Genomic DNA, 13,642 nt, shown 5'->3' on the forward strand with positions numbered 1-13,642 from the left:
TCTGGTTTCCTCCCACAATCCAAAACATATACTAGTAGGTTGTCTACCAGAAAATAAATTAACCCATATGTGTTTAGGACAGACTAGATGAGCCAAGTGGTTCTTATCGGACGTCAAATTCTATGTTTCTAAACATAGAAACATAGAATTTGATGGCAGATAAGAACCACTTCGCCCATCTAGTCTGCCCCTTTTTTATCCTTTAGGTAATCTCAACCCTTTTTGAACCTTAATTCTTTGTAAGGATATTCATATGCCTACCCCAAGCATGTTTAAATTGCTCTACAGTCTTAGCCTCTACCACCTCTGATGGGAGGCTATTCCACTTGTCCACTACTCTTTCTGAGAAGTAAGTTTTCCTTAAATTTCCCCTGAACCTGCCTCCCTCCAGTTTCAGTGTATGTCCTCGAGTTCTAATACTTCTCTTCCTTTGAAGAATGTTTCCCTCCTGAACTTTGTTAAGACCCTTGGTATATTGAAAGTTTCTATCATGTCCCCCCTTTCACTTCTCTCCTCCATACTATACATTAAGATCTTTTAGCCTTTCCGGGTAAGTTTTGTGATGTAGGCCATGCACCATTTTAGTTGCCCTTCTTTGTACACTCTCTAATGTATTTATATCCTTCTGGAGATATGGTGTACAGAACTGGACACAGTATTCAAGATGAGGCCGTACCAATGACCTATACAATGACCTAAGGGAAGCAGTTGATTTACTGACGGACACAATACCGACGGTCATAATCCCGACATGTTCAAAATGCCAACATGCATTTTTAAGGAATTTTTGACCAAAATCAGACTTGTTCATAATTTACCATCCCAGTGGACCTGAAGGGGGAATATAATAGTATGCCCGAAGCATGGTGAGCGCAGCAAGCCATGCGAGAGGACGCGTAACACTTAGAAGGTGTCCATGCCGACCTAGGTCGACATTGACACATACAAAAACAACATAGAAAAACTCATGTCGGTATTTTGAAATGTCGCCATTTCAAATGTCTGTATTCTGACTAGGTCGACATTTTGAACATGTCGACACAATGAATGTCGGCATTTTGACTGTTGGTCAATGGCTGTCGGTATTTTGTCCATTGGTAAATCATACTGAACCCATTACTAATGCAGCTGAGGAATCTTCACACAAATCTGCGCCCACCAATGGTGACTATCAGGATGCAAGTGCACAGGAAAAACACTGAACGCTGTCCACCTCTGACTTCCATCAAGCACTTGTGATTCTGGACTCTGCAGCAGCTTCATGGGCTACTATGGCTATTTTTATGCCCCTGACAGGAGGCTAGTGTACAGAAGAAACTCAATGGTGGGAGTAAACTTGCTTTAAACAAAATATGTAGGATTGCTAGTGTCTGGTAAATAGATGCCTTGGTGCAAGTAAAGAGTATATACATTTTTTTGACCTAAGCAGTAAGTTTGGTTTTGCTGCACACCGAAGACTGGAAATGAGGGTCAGTAATGTGGTGTTGACCTTCCTTCCAATCACATTTTTACTATGGCTGAACTCTGAAACCAATCAGTGCCTGTGCAGTGACCACACAACTTTGCCAACACCGCTGTCGGCTTGGAGGAGGATTGCCATTTTTTCTGTTTCTTTTTTATTTTTAGCAGCAATTACTTCCTCAAATCAGTCAGGTTGGAATAGTTTTTAGCAATTGCTGAGGTGACTTATTATGCATGTATTGGAGATGCCCGAATGAGCAAGATGATGACAGAGCTAGAAATGTAACAATAAATTATATGAAATGAAAACAAGAGACAATTGGAAAACACAATCATATCACATCTATGTGCCATATTTTTTTTTAGTTTGCTCAGTGGAAAATTGCACAATAGTTACATTAAACGTGTTTCCTATGATCTACCATCAAATTCCTGCAATAGAATGAAGACTTACAATGTATAAGAAGCATTTTCAGTATTTGTTGGGATTGCTCCCTAAAGAACTCCAATTGGCATGTCTTAATTAAAGGAAGGATAATAGTGAAGCACAGTGGGATCTTTAATAATTGACTCATATGTGAGGCATTGTGCTTTTCTAGATGAGTTGGATATCATATACTTGAATGTCTAAGGTCAACACTTTTACAGAGCTAATGATAGCGAACGAGAAGCATACATTATTAAATACATGTGCAGACATTCCAGTGACTACTGCAAAGGATTCCTGCCTTGCTGGCGGGGACTCTGACCTGTGCATCTGCCCTGACTCCCTTGGAGGGGAATCCTCCTCTTCATCCGTGCTGCAAGATTTGGACCTGGATTTTGAAGTTCTCTGAAGGATATATAAGGAACACATATTTACCATCTAGCTGTATGTGCCTGATTTGTTTTACTTCTAGAAACCATCTATTACAGTATATGTACAGTATATGCTACATATCTATTGGGTATGTATATGTCCATGATGTTTTACTTCTAGAAACTGTTACAGTATGTCACAGGAATAGATGGGAGTAATTGATTGCTACAATAACACTGATTAAAGTGGAAAACCATTTCATTGGATTCTATTTTCCAGGCTGATTAGTTTTGTTGCCCTTATACAGCCTGTGACTACAGACCTTCTGTGTAGATGCAATTACATCCAAAGAAGAACTTGAGGTAACTGTTGTTGTATCTAATGAAAATAACTAAATCTGCCTAGACCAGGTGTTCTTGAGTCCAGTCCTCAAGTACCATCGACTGGTCATGTTTTGTGGATTGCTTCAATCATGCACAGGTGAGTTAATCTATGTTGCTGGGTCAGTAATTACTGTATCCCACCTGCTTCCACAGACAGAAATCCTCAAAACAAGACTTTGAGGGTAGAGGTTGGGAACCACTGGCCTAGACAATAGAATTTGTAGGCAATGTTCTTCTTTAATATTTTCTCTTACAAACTTACTTTAAATAAGAACTTATGATAACAAAATAGCACACTTAAATAAAATGGCAAAAACACATCTGTTATTGCAAATCATAGACTAATACCAGACTGACCGATTGCAATCTGTCATGAGCAATGCAGTAGATGACTGAAGTACAGATATATTTTATTTTTTGTGACTTCATGCACCTATTTTTACGCATTTGCACCAGTTGGTGCAGGTACACTCACTGATTATGGCAACTGCAGCAGAACAACATTTCGTATATACGTTAAAAAGAAAAATAAGGTTTTGGACAGCAGGCAAATATGCGCAATGTCTTCAGTGTTGATTCCAGTTTATAAAGAACGTCAGTAACCCCCGATGCATCTCTGCACCAGATGATAGGCCAGCAAACAAATGAGGATATCTGACTTTATAGGGCAATAGTCTAGTACAGAGCACTTAAAGAGACATGCTAAAACATTATTAATGTTCAACTAAACTTAACAGTACAGCTTATTCTATTTTAATGAAAGCTTCTTTTTTTAATGTGAGATTAGTATCTCATGTACAGGGGCGGGATGAGATGGGTGGTAGGGGGGTGTCATGGCATGTGCCCCAACCCCTTTCACAGACCTGCATGCAGCATTTGTGGTCCGGGATTCAGTCAGCCGTGCAGTTTTCACATGGCCACAGGCAGCGTGTGAACGGTCAATGTTGCCACTATGCTCCCATTGATAAGTCCCAGGCCAGCACAGTCAATTATTTGAAGATATGATAGCAGCAGCCACAGAGCTTAAAAAAGCAGTCAGCCACCTCACAGTTTACAAAGTGATTTATTTCCCGCTGCCCTGAGAGGTCATAGAACGCTGGCAGCCACTGCTCCTGCTTCCTGGCAGCCACAGACTGCGACCCAATAACATGCCTATGATGGCCTGCAGGATGAGACACAGGCACCCACCCCTGCTGACATATGCAATGCTGCTCGCTGGGTCAAAGGACGGTAAGAACAAAATGGACGGGTAGCCTCCTAATGTAACGGGGGACAGGGGAGGGCTATTTATGTATTAGTGTGGAGGGGGTTCCTCACATATGTAAGAGGGGTGATCTGGGATGTTCATATTTTAGTATGGAGGTGGTTAGTAATTTAATTTAATGGGAGCAGAGCTGAACTATTACAGTAATGGTGGATGGGAATTATTAATTTATTGGTAAATGCTATTTAATAAAATAGTGGCGTCATACAATGCATATTAAAGGTAGGGAGAAGGAGGGCTATATATTACACATGAATACTAACTATTCAATGTCTGCGCTTTTTGAGATGGAGAAGTCTTTTTTTATTGAATGTGCATACTCTTAATACACAGTGGGAGCTATTTTGGTGAACGAGCCCTATATAATTAATGTGAATACAGGTTGAGTATCCCTTATCCAAAATGCTTGGGACCAGAGGTATTTTGGATATGGGATTTTTCCGTATTTTGGGATAATTGCATACCATAATGAGATATCATGGTGATGGGACCTATATCTAAGCACAGAATGCATTTATGTTACATATACACCTTATACACACAGCCTGAAGGTAATTTTAGCCAATATTTTTTATAACTTTGTGCATTAAACAAAGTGTGTCTACAGTCACACAATTCATTTATGTTTCATATACACCTTATACACACAGCCTGAAGGTCATTTAATACAATATTTTTAATAACTTTGTGTATTAAATAAAGTTTGTATACATTGAGCCATCAGAAAACAAAGGTTTCACTATCTCACTCTCACTCAAAAAATTCCGTATTTCAGAATATTCCGTATTTCGGAATATTTGGATATGGGATACTCAACCTGTACTATTAATAAAAGGCACTGCTTGCAGGATGGGAGTCCATATTAAATAGGGATGCTATTGAATTAATGTTGGGCTGGATACTGGGAGAGAGGCCAACACCCTCACTAGTTGTGCACATTCAGTGTTGCCTCTACAGCTGTATACTTTCATTCTGGCACACTTAGCACCCCATCCAAGTTGCCAGGTCTCTTTCAGTACCACAGGAGCAGTCAGAAGATGATGTACGTGCAACCACATTTACCCCGACCGCATTTACCAACACATCTGGTAATGATGCAGTCAGTTCTAGATCAGGTTATCATAGTGGGGCCTTTTTGGTACCACGTGCAGTTATTGCAGAATGTGTGGCCAGCAAACTGAAAGCCCCGGCCACTATTTATATAATTCTGCAAGCTTTAGCATAATATATACTCCATTAATTTATGCATTGAAACTAATCTAACCCTGTGTAATTTTTTTGCTGTTGCTCAATATACATCTATAGCCAGTCACATCTTTTAGCTCTGAGTAACTGTAAATGCCAAGTGTCATATCTTCTGTACAGTGTATTCTCACCTTGTGCTTCGAAATGTTACCCATAGATGACCTTTTGGATTTACTTCGGTCTTTTGACTCTGAATTCTGCACATTAAATAAGTAAAAATAAAAAATAAAATCTTAAGATAAATATTTCATCAATAAACTTGAATGTAATAGTCTTATTAATATAATTGCATTTCCCTAGTAGATCAGAAAAGAAGGTAGTACAGAACACTGACCACAAATCACGCAGGAAGCAGTGCGAATATATATTAACAGATACAGCAATTACTGAATGTATGGTCAGAGCATAAGTAGTTTAGAGGGATGGCACCATCGAACACTTGGCACGCCAATTGCCCCACCCACCGCTAACATTGTTACATAACATATATGGCAAAGTTAGCCGCTAATGACACTTTACGGCATGTGCTCCGTCTGTAGTCTATGAGCGCCTTCTAACACTCTGTCACACAGGCAAAGACGTGGGCACCCATTTTAGACTAAACCCTGAATTGATTAATTTTTATTTAAATGTAATCAGAAATCCAGATCAATATTTCATAAGCACCAATCACAGCTGACAGCAAAGACTGTAATCTATCGGTGTGGGGACAAATTATAATCACACACACTGCCAGGGAAGGAGTCCCAGGTTACAGGAAGGCTTACATTAGCCCTATAATTGCCTGTTCTGAGACGTAAACACAATCCTCGCTGAAAATAAAAACACTACTACTGTATTTGTAAGTATCCTCAGTTGCTATGGCTATGACTGAAGCTACACAGCAATTTGTCTAATTTTCAGTATAAGGATATTTTTTGTCAAAAAGAACTAAACGCATATTATGGCCGTAACACAATGCCACCACCAGTATCATCAACAAGCAAGACAGTGTCCAATGATGCTGCTGAATAGCTTTCAGTTCTTCCATCTATGACCCTTTTCACTTCTCTACCAAGGCATTTTTTTTTAAATTGCATAGAGGTGTAGGTATTTTCAAAATGGGGCATGGGTATTTTGGGGCAGATCTATTAATCAGTATTTGCGGGTAGGCTACTATATCACAAATTTTACCAAAGTGGTATTGTCAGTATCCCTCTCCGTCGGCCACCAATGACACATGCACCATATGGCAGCCACGCAGGTCATTAGCTGCGGAGGACCCAAAGCCCCCTTCCACAAAACTGCATCAGACTATCAATCACTGATGTCAATCATGCGTGCAATGCCGCAAGACCCACTCACGCATGCGCAAAGTACTGGAAATCGGTACTTTGCACAATTGTCTCAGGTGCAACAGCACATGAATGATCCACAATGAGAAGCTCTGTAAATAGCATTCTGAGACGTTCAGGGCCAGATAAGGGCCCTCATTCCGAGTTGATCGCTCACTACCATTTTTCGCAGCGCAGAGATCAAGTAAAACGGCAATTCTGCGCATGCGCATGGTACGCAGCGCGCATGCGCTAAGTACTTTCACACAAAACTTTGTAGTTTTACCCAAACTCGAGCAACGTTTTTCAGTCTCTCGAGTGTTCGTAGTATGATTGACAGGAAGTGGGTGTTTCTGGGCGGCAACTCAGCATTTTCAGGGAGTGTGCTAAAAAACACAGGCGTGCCAGGCAAAAACGCAGGAGTGGCTGGAGAAACGGGGGAGTGGCTGGCCGAACGCAGGGCGTGTTTGTGACGTCAAACCAGGAACTAAACACACTGCAGTCATCGCAAGATAGGAGTAGGTCTGGAGCTACTCAGAAACGGCATGACATTTTTCCAGTGCAGTTCTGCTAATCTTTCGTTCGCACTTCTGCTAACCTAAGATACACTCCCAGAGGGCGGCGGCTTAGCGTTTGCACTGCTGCTAAAAGCAGCTAGCGAGCGATCAACTCGGAATGAGGGCCAAAGACAATATGGGCATGAAGCTTATTGTGAGACAGGGAGAAGCTGTGACCAGTGCTGTGTGGGTGTGGCCAATGCCACCCCCACGTAGAATATATTATTATGCAACGAAAAATTAAAAGTCATTTGCTCCAATCGTGAATGACTAAGATTAAAATAAATTCAGCATTTAGGGGTACATTTACGAAGCAGTGATAAGAGCAGACAAGTGAGCCAGTGGAGATATTTCCCCATCAACCAATCAGCAGCTCTGTATCATTTTATAGTATGCAAATTATAGATGTTACTTCAGTGCTGATTGGTTGATGGGGAATTATCTCCACTGGCTCACTTCTCCGCTCTTATCACTGCTTAGTAAATGTACCCCTTAGTGCTATAAAAGTAAAACCGCTCAACTACTAGTCAAATGTCACAAGCAAGTTTTTGCCTGATAGCAAGTACAAAAAGAATAACCTAATGAATTTTAAAATGACAAACAATTCATAAGAAGGAATATATTTATCTAGAATCACCTAATTACAGCTGCAGGTGAGGTGTAAACAGCCCACATCCAGGTTTTTACATAGTTTGATGCTTTAAGCATTTGTTAATTTGCCAGTAGCAGTAAAAGCCAAACAAGAGAGACAGATGCTGTCTTTATCAGGCAATCTGATTTATACTGTAACAAAGCCCCTAGGACAGAGTCCAATGCTGAATACATTTACACTGCCAGGAAAACAGCTTCTGTCTGAGAACCAAAACAAACGTGTTTCATCTCCAACGTTCCTTGCACTACTAACATAACTAAGTTGACCTATATGGAAAGTAACAGCACCAACACAATGTCCCTCACAGTGTACTTATTTTATACATTTGGAATATGTGTTGTTCCCTATTTTAACAAATTATTTGATTGCCATGGCTGATCACAGTAGGTCTCAGTCACATTAATTAGCCTCTAGCGCAACTTTCAGTTTTATGCGTATTAAAAATAGGATGACTGGAACTGGTTGCTTGTTCCCACCATTGTATTGTTAAATGATAAAGCAGTATTATAATGTTAGAATGTAGCACTCCCTATGCGTTAATGCGCACTTCTAGCACAGTAGAGTGTATTGCTAAAAGAGAACACAAAACATGCATCAATTAAAAAATTCTAGTCACCAACCTAAACCAACATACATCTTTTCACTTATCTCATATTGGGGCAGATGTATTAACCAGGAGAAGGCATAAGGAAGTGATAAACCAGTGATAAAGCAGTGTTATGTGCTAGGTGATAACGCACCAGCCAATCAGCTCCTAACTGTTAATTTACATATGGGAGCTGACTGGCTGGTATGTTTATCACCTTGCACTTATCACTGGTTTATCACTTCCTTATACCTTCTCCAGGTTAATACATCTGCCCCAGTATCTCCTAACGTGACCTCTCCGCTTTGCACAAGACCTACACCTTTCATTCACACTCATTCCCTGCTGTCATTCACAGTTACAGGACCTTCTTTCTGGCTGCACCAACTCTGTAGAATCCCCTCTAATGCACAAGACTTTTTCGTTTTCTTAACTTTAAGTGCTCCCTGAAAACTTACCTCTTCTGGCAGCTTATCAAATCCCAGAACCACCCACATAACCTCCATAAGCTATCCTACCCAATTACATCCCCTCTAAACAGTCCACACACAACTTTACATACTGTAATTGTAACCTCTCTTTCTTCACTTTCACATCCTCCTGGCCCTAGACCAACACTGCTGCGTGACTGGATCATACAGCCCACGAAGGACCTCTGCTCCTGTCTGGACCAATACGCAAAAGGTAGCGCTATCTTTCTGTATCAATGCATATCTCCCAACATAGCCCTTTCCAGGACGGACAAAATGTTCTGTTCCTGGACTTCCCTTTTACTATATGATTACCATTACCTGTGTTGAACTGGTGAATAGATAAGAAAGGTGTTTCACCACATTGATGGCAATTATAGATGAAGAGGGAAGTCCAGGAACAGAGCATTTTGTCCCTCCTGGAAAGGGTCATGTTGGGAGGTATGTCAATCCTATTTCCCTGTAAAGTGTAAGCGTGCAAGCAGGGCCCTCTTACCTCTCTGTCTGTCTGTTATTATGCAGTCCTGTGTTGTTTCATTACTGTACTATGGGGGTCATTCCGACCCGATCGCTCGCTGCAGTTTATCGCGGCACAGCGATCTAGTCGGAACTGCGCATGTGCCAGCGCCACAGTGCGCCGGCACAGCAGTGCACCGGCGCATGCTGGGCGGCCGAAGACCGTTGTATTGTAGCGATCGCCTCTGTCTGATTGACAGGCAGAGGCAGTCGCTGGGCGGGAGGGGGGCTGGACGGCGGTGCGGTCCGGCCAACGCAGGCATGGCCGGACCGTTGGGGGGCGGGCCGCGGAGGCTGCGTGACGTCACACGCAGCCGCTGCAACCCGGGCAGCGAGGAGTTTCTCCCGGCCAGCCGCGTCACTGGCATGCGGAGCGGACTAGCCCTGTGCTGGGAGTCCCCCCGCATGTCTGAGTCCCTGATCAAAGCTGTGCTAAATTTAGCACAGCTACGATCAACTCGGAATGACCCCCTATACCTGTTTTGTTCCAAACTGTAAATTGAAATGGAATATGGTGGTGCTATATAAATACCTGTTACATAAATAAATAATAAATAAATAACTGCCTCACCAATCGTGTCTAAAGCTCACATTGGCTTTCGTGCAATGCTTTTTTGCCATTTTCACAGTGCATAGCTGAGAATTAACTCTAACAATGCTCTCCTGGCATTGATTTTTGTAATCTATATATTATTTGGATATAATAAAATTACAGTTGTGATCCAATCCTGGTATGTTGTTAAATTCTCCATGTCACAATTTAGAAAAGCTAATATGATGTTTACAATAAACCGCAAATAGCACGATTTTGATTTACCACCTGGGGAGAAAATACAAACACCACACAGATATGGCCCTGGTTGGAATCACTCCCATTACCTCAAAGCTAGCCTAATGCATTATTCAGCTGACATTGTGTTTTGCTAACCATTCAGGTACAAAAAACAAGAACTTTCATATTTTTATATTGTTATAAATGAAAACACCAATTAAGTAGATAAAATGCATATTGTATTTTGAGCTAGTGAAATAAATCATAATAATTAATATTTATCTGGTAGGACAAAGTAATAATTTATATCTTAACGGCTTTACTATAACTTGATGTAATTTTAATAGCTTTCATTGGATGGATTGTGTAGATGGTTATTTTGTTATGAACAATGATGACAGTGACAGATGTATAACTTTGTGTTTTAACATTGATAATTTAATTCCAGACTTAACAGCCTATGTATTAATAATCGTGGCGATAACGCAATTTTTAAAAGTCTGTATCGCGATGGACTTTTGCATTTTAAACTATGTTTCCCCTTCTATGTACTAAAGATAACTTGCAGGGACCGTGGAAGTGATAACCGCTGTCCCTGTGAGTTAGATCCCGGTTGCAGCAAAGGAGACTTTCACATATGGGAAATACTCCACCGTGGAATCGGACGCTGCGAACGCGCACAATGTCAGTTTACTGGAGCTGGAATGATGCCTTCTTCAGCCTTTCCACCAACAAATGCCACATATAGGAGAGTAGACAGAAAATGCTCAACCTTACTGCAAAATGTAAGCAATAGGCTAGAAGTGTTATTATTAGATAGATCAGCAGTATGACAGGAAGGGTGGGGAGCAAGAAAGTGGAAAAGCATCTTTAGATTCCACTGTAGTATGTAATCCACAGGGGTGTTATTGCATTACCTTATACAAGGGGAAATCCTATATTTATTTTTAATTCCTAGCAGTGGTGTCACTGCGGCCGGTGACAACCGGTAGTAGCCCCTCCCACGTGACAAAAAGGGGCATGGTCTCTTTGGAAGGGGTGTGACCTCACAGCATGCCCCTATTTTCATCATTCTGGGGGTGTATCTAGCATTCCCGGAGATGCTGTGCTGCCGGCTACTCGTCAGTGACAGAAACCGTGTGATGCACGATAATGTCACAGTGCAGTACCCAGCTCCCAGTCACTGAGGAAGAGCCAGCTTTTTGGTGTCACTACCTTGGTGGGTGACACATGGCGTGGTCCACACCCCCTAGCGACACCTCTGAATCCTAGTATTTTGTGTAAAGCTTATTTACAAGTTGTGTAGAGTGTGGCTCTGCAATGCTATTTTATGATCAAAGTGCACCCATTTGTACACCTAGGGAACACCCACGCCGTGTCTATGGAAAAACTCCTGTAAAATCAGTCTGCATGTCCTGTGAAATATTACACAAAAAAAGGATCTCACTAATTTATATTTATTTATTTTCAAGACAGTCAGTTCTTTAGGTAACTAACCATGGTCTTCTGCTGCCATGTTTTATCATCATCTACTTACTGTACAGAAATATCCATATCTAGTTACCAGTCCGTTAAAATGACAAAGCAACATACAGTAACAGTAATGTCAGCGCTGATCGGAGCAACAACTGATTTGCTCCACCGGGCGCCATGCATCTAGTAACTTCATTCAGAAACCCAGGTATGCGGCCAAGTTACACACACCCTCCTACTTGTTGCTTTAATAGGGAAGCAGGATCAACTAGTTTGTGGACAACTTTACTGATCTACCTTTTTACATGTTTTGCTGCGATTTTAACTTTTTTCTCCCCTTACATCAAAGTCAGCATCAGAGCCTTTGCATAAATATTGGTTTGTACATAAATAAATACACAAATAACACGGATTTGACTTGTGCAAATTTAAGATATTACAAAAGTTATTCAAGCATTTGGAAATAGCAGTGTTTGCTGAGTGATTTCAATTGAATAGGAAATACCTGTTTTAGATTAACATTCAGGCCCTCATGAGTTGCCTTGAGCAGTGCTCTCACGGTGAAGCTGTCAGGATCCTCCTTGTCCCTGATCTGAGATTCCTTTAGTAAGGATTCCAGCTTTTTCCTTATGAAGGACTCCACTTGGTGTTCTGTCGTTCCATTGCTCTGCACGGGATTAAAACAAAGCCTATTAACCTGTGGTTTTTGTTCAGTGCTCAAGGCCAATACGATATATGAAAATGTATCTACAGTATCAATGCCAGAAAGCGTGCACAGAAAGCTGAATTTGCTTTCACAGAAATAAACCACAAACACACCTCTGTAATATACTGCAGGAAATAACAACTGCTGCTGTGCACAACCAACTGTTCCATATTCCACTGGTTCCAAGACTCAGTCCTCAAGGCACTCTAAAGGTGTGTACACATAGTGAGATTTCTCCTTTTTCGATTGTGACTATATAGTCAAAGTCACAAGGAAAGTTAGTGGAAATCTCAAGGTGTTAGGCAGCTTGCGATACCGATTTGATCCCGATGCGCACTCCCGCGGGGTCGGTATCACAAGGCTAGATAGACTGTGCAGGAAAGTCAATCTTGACTATCTAGTGTACTATCTAGTACAAGGGTGTGGTATGAAAGGTAGATAGTAACTAGGTCGATCACTATTGGTCGACAGTAACTAGGTTGACAGGGTCTCTAGGTCGACATGGTCTAGGTCAACAGGTCAAAAGGTCGACATGAGTTTTTGATGTTTTTTTGGTGTCGTTTTCTTCGTAGAGTTACCGGGAACCCCAATTAGTGCACCGTGTCCCCTCATATGGCTCGCTTCGTTCGCCATGCTTCGGGCAAGGTGCCTCGCTCCGCTACCGCTTCGCTCAGATTACCGTACCAATCGTAGTCCATGTGGATCGTTAAGTATGAAAAGGTTCAAAAAAAGAAAATAATCGTGAAAAACTCATGTCGACCTTTTGACCTGTCGACGTAGAACATGTCGACCTAGAGACCCTGTCGACCTAGTTACTGTCGACCAATAGTGGTCGACCTAGACACTGTCGATCTAGTTACTGTCGACCTAGAGACCGGATCCCCTAGTACAAAGTATAGTCAAAATTGACACTTAGCCAAAATCGTACATAGACAAAATCTCAAATACAGATAGTCAAAATCTGTACTATCTGTGCTATCTGGGCTCTGGGGGAGTTCAAGGGAAATCGCATAGTCAAAATCGGGCATAGCAAGGATCTCCCCGTGTGTACACACCTTAAGAGTCCTGGTTTTAAGGCTATCCATGGCTGAGCACAGATGGTTAAAACAAATTCAGAGGTACTAATTAAGCCAACCTAAGCATGGATATCCTTAAAAACTGGACTGTTGGGGTGCCTTGAGGGCCGCGGTTGGGAACCACTGATATATCAACTAGATGCAACACATTGGCACTTTGTTTACTACAGGTAAATGCTTGGGACCAGAAGTGTTTTGGACATCGGATATTTCCATATTTTGGAATATTTGCATACCATAATGACATATCTTGGGGATGGAAACCAAATCTAAATGCAGAATACATTTATGTTTCATGTACAGTACACTTTATACATGTAGCCTGAAAGTAATTTTATACAAATTGAAAAATTTTGTGCAGGAAACAAA

The 13,642-nt window shown here is 41.4% G+C and overlaps 1 protein-coding gene across 1 annotated transcript in view; it reads right to left on the reverse strand.

The window, feature by feature from the left end:
* The window catches only part of PLCH1 (phospholipase C eta 1), a 469,798-nt gene that overhangs the window by 64,253 nt on the left and 391,903 nt on the right, over positions 1-13,642 (reverse strand). The window contains exons 12-14 of the mRNA XM_063916111.1: positions 11,997-12,158; positions 5,284-5,349; positions 2,211-2,293 (exon numbers count right to left, since the gene is read on the reverse strand). Of these exons, the coding sequence (XP_063772181.1) occupies positions 2,211-2,293; positions 5,284-5,349; positions 11,997-12,158 (311 nt within the window). The remainder of the gene's footprint in view (positions 1-2,210; positions 2,294-5,283; positions 5,350-11,996; positions 12,159-13,642) is intronic.

Source organism: Pseudophryne corroboree, chromosome 4 (genome assembly GCF_028390025.1).
Source record: "Pseudophryne corroboree isolate aPseCor3 chromosome 4, aPseCor3.hap2, whole genome shotgun sequence".
NCBI classification, from domain to species: Eukaryota; Metazoa; Chordata; class Amphibia; order Anura; family Myobatrachidae; genus Pseudophryne; species Pseudophryne corroboree.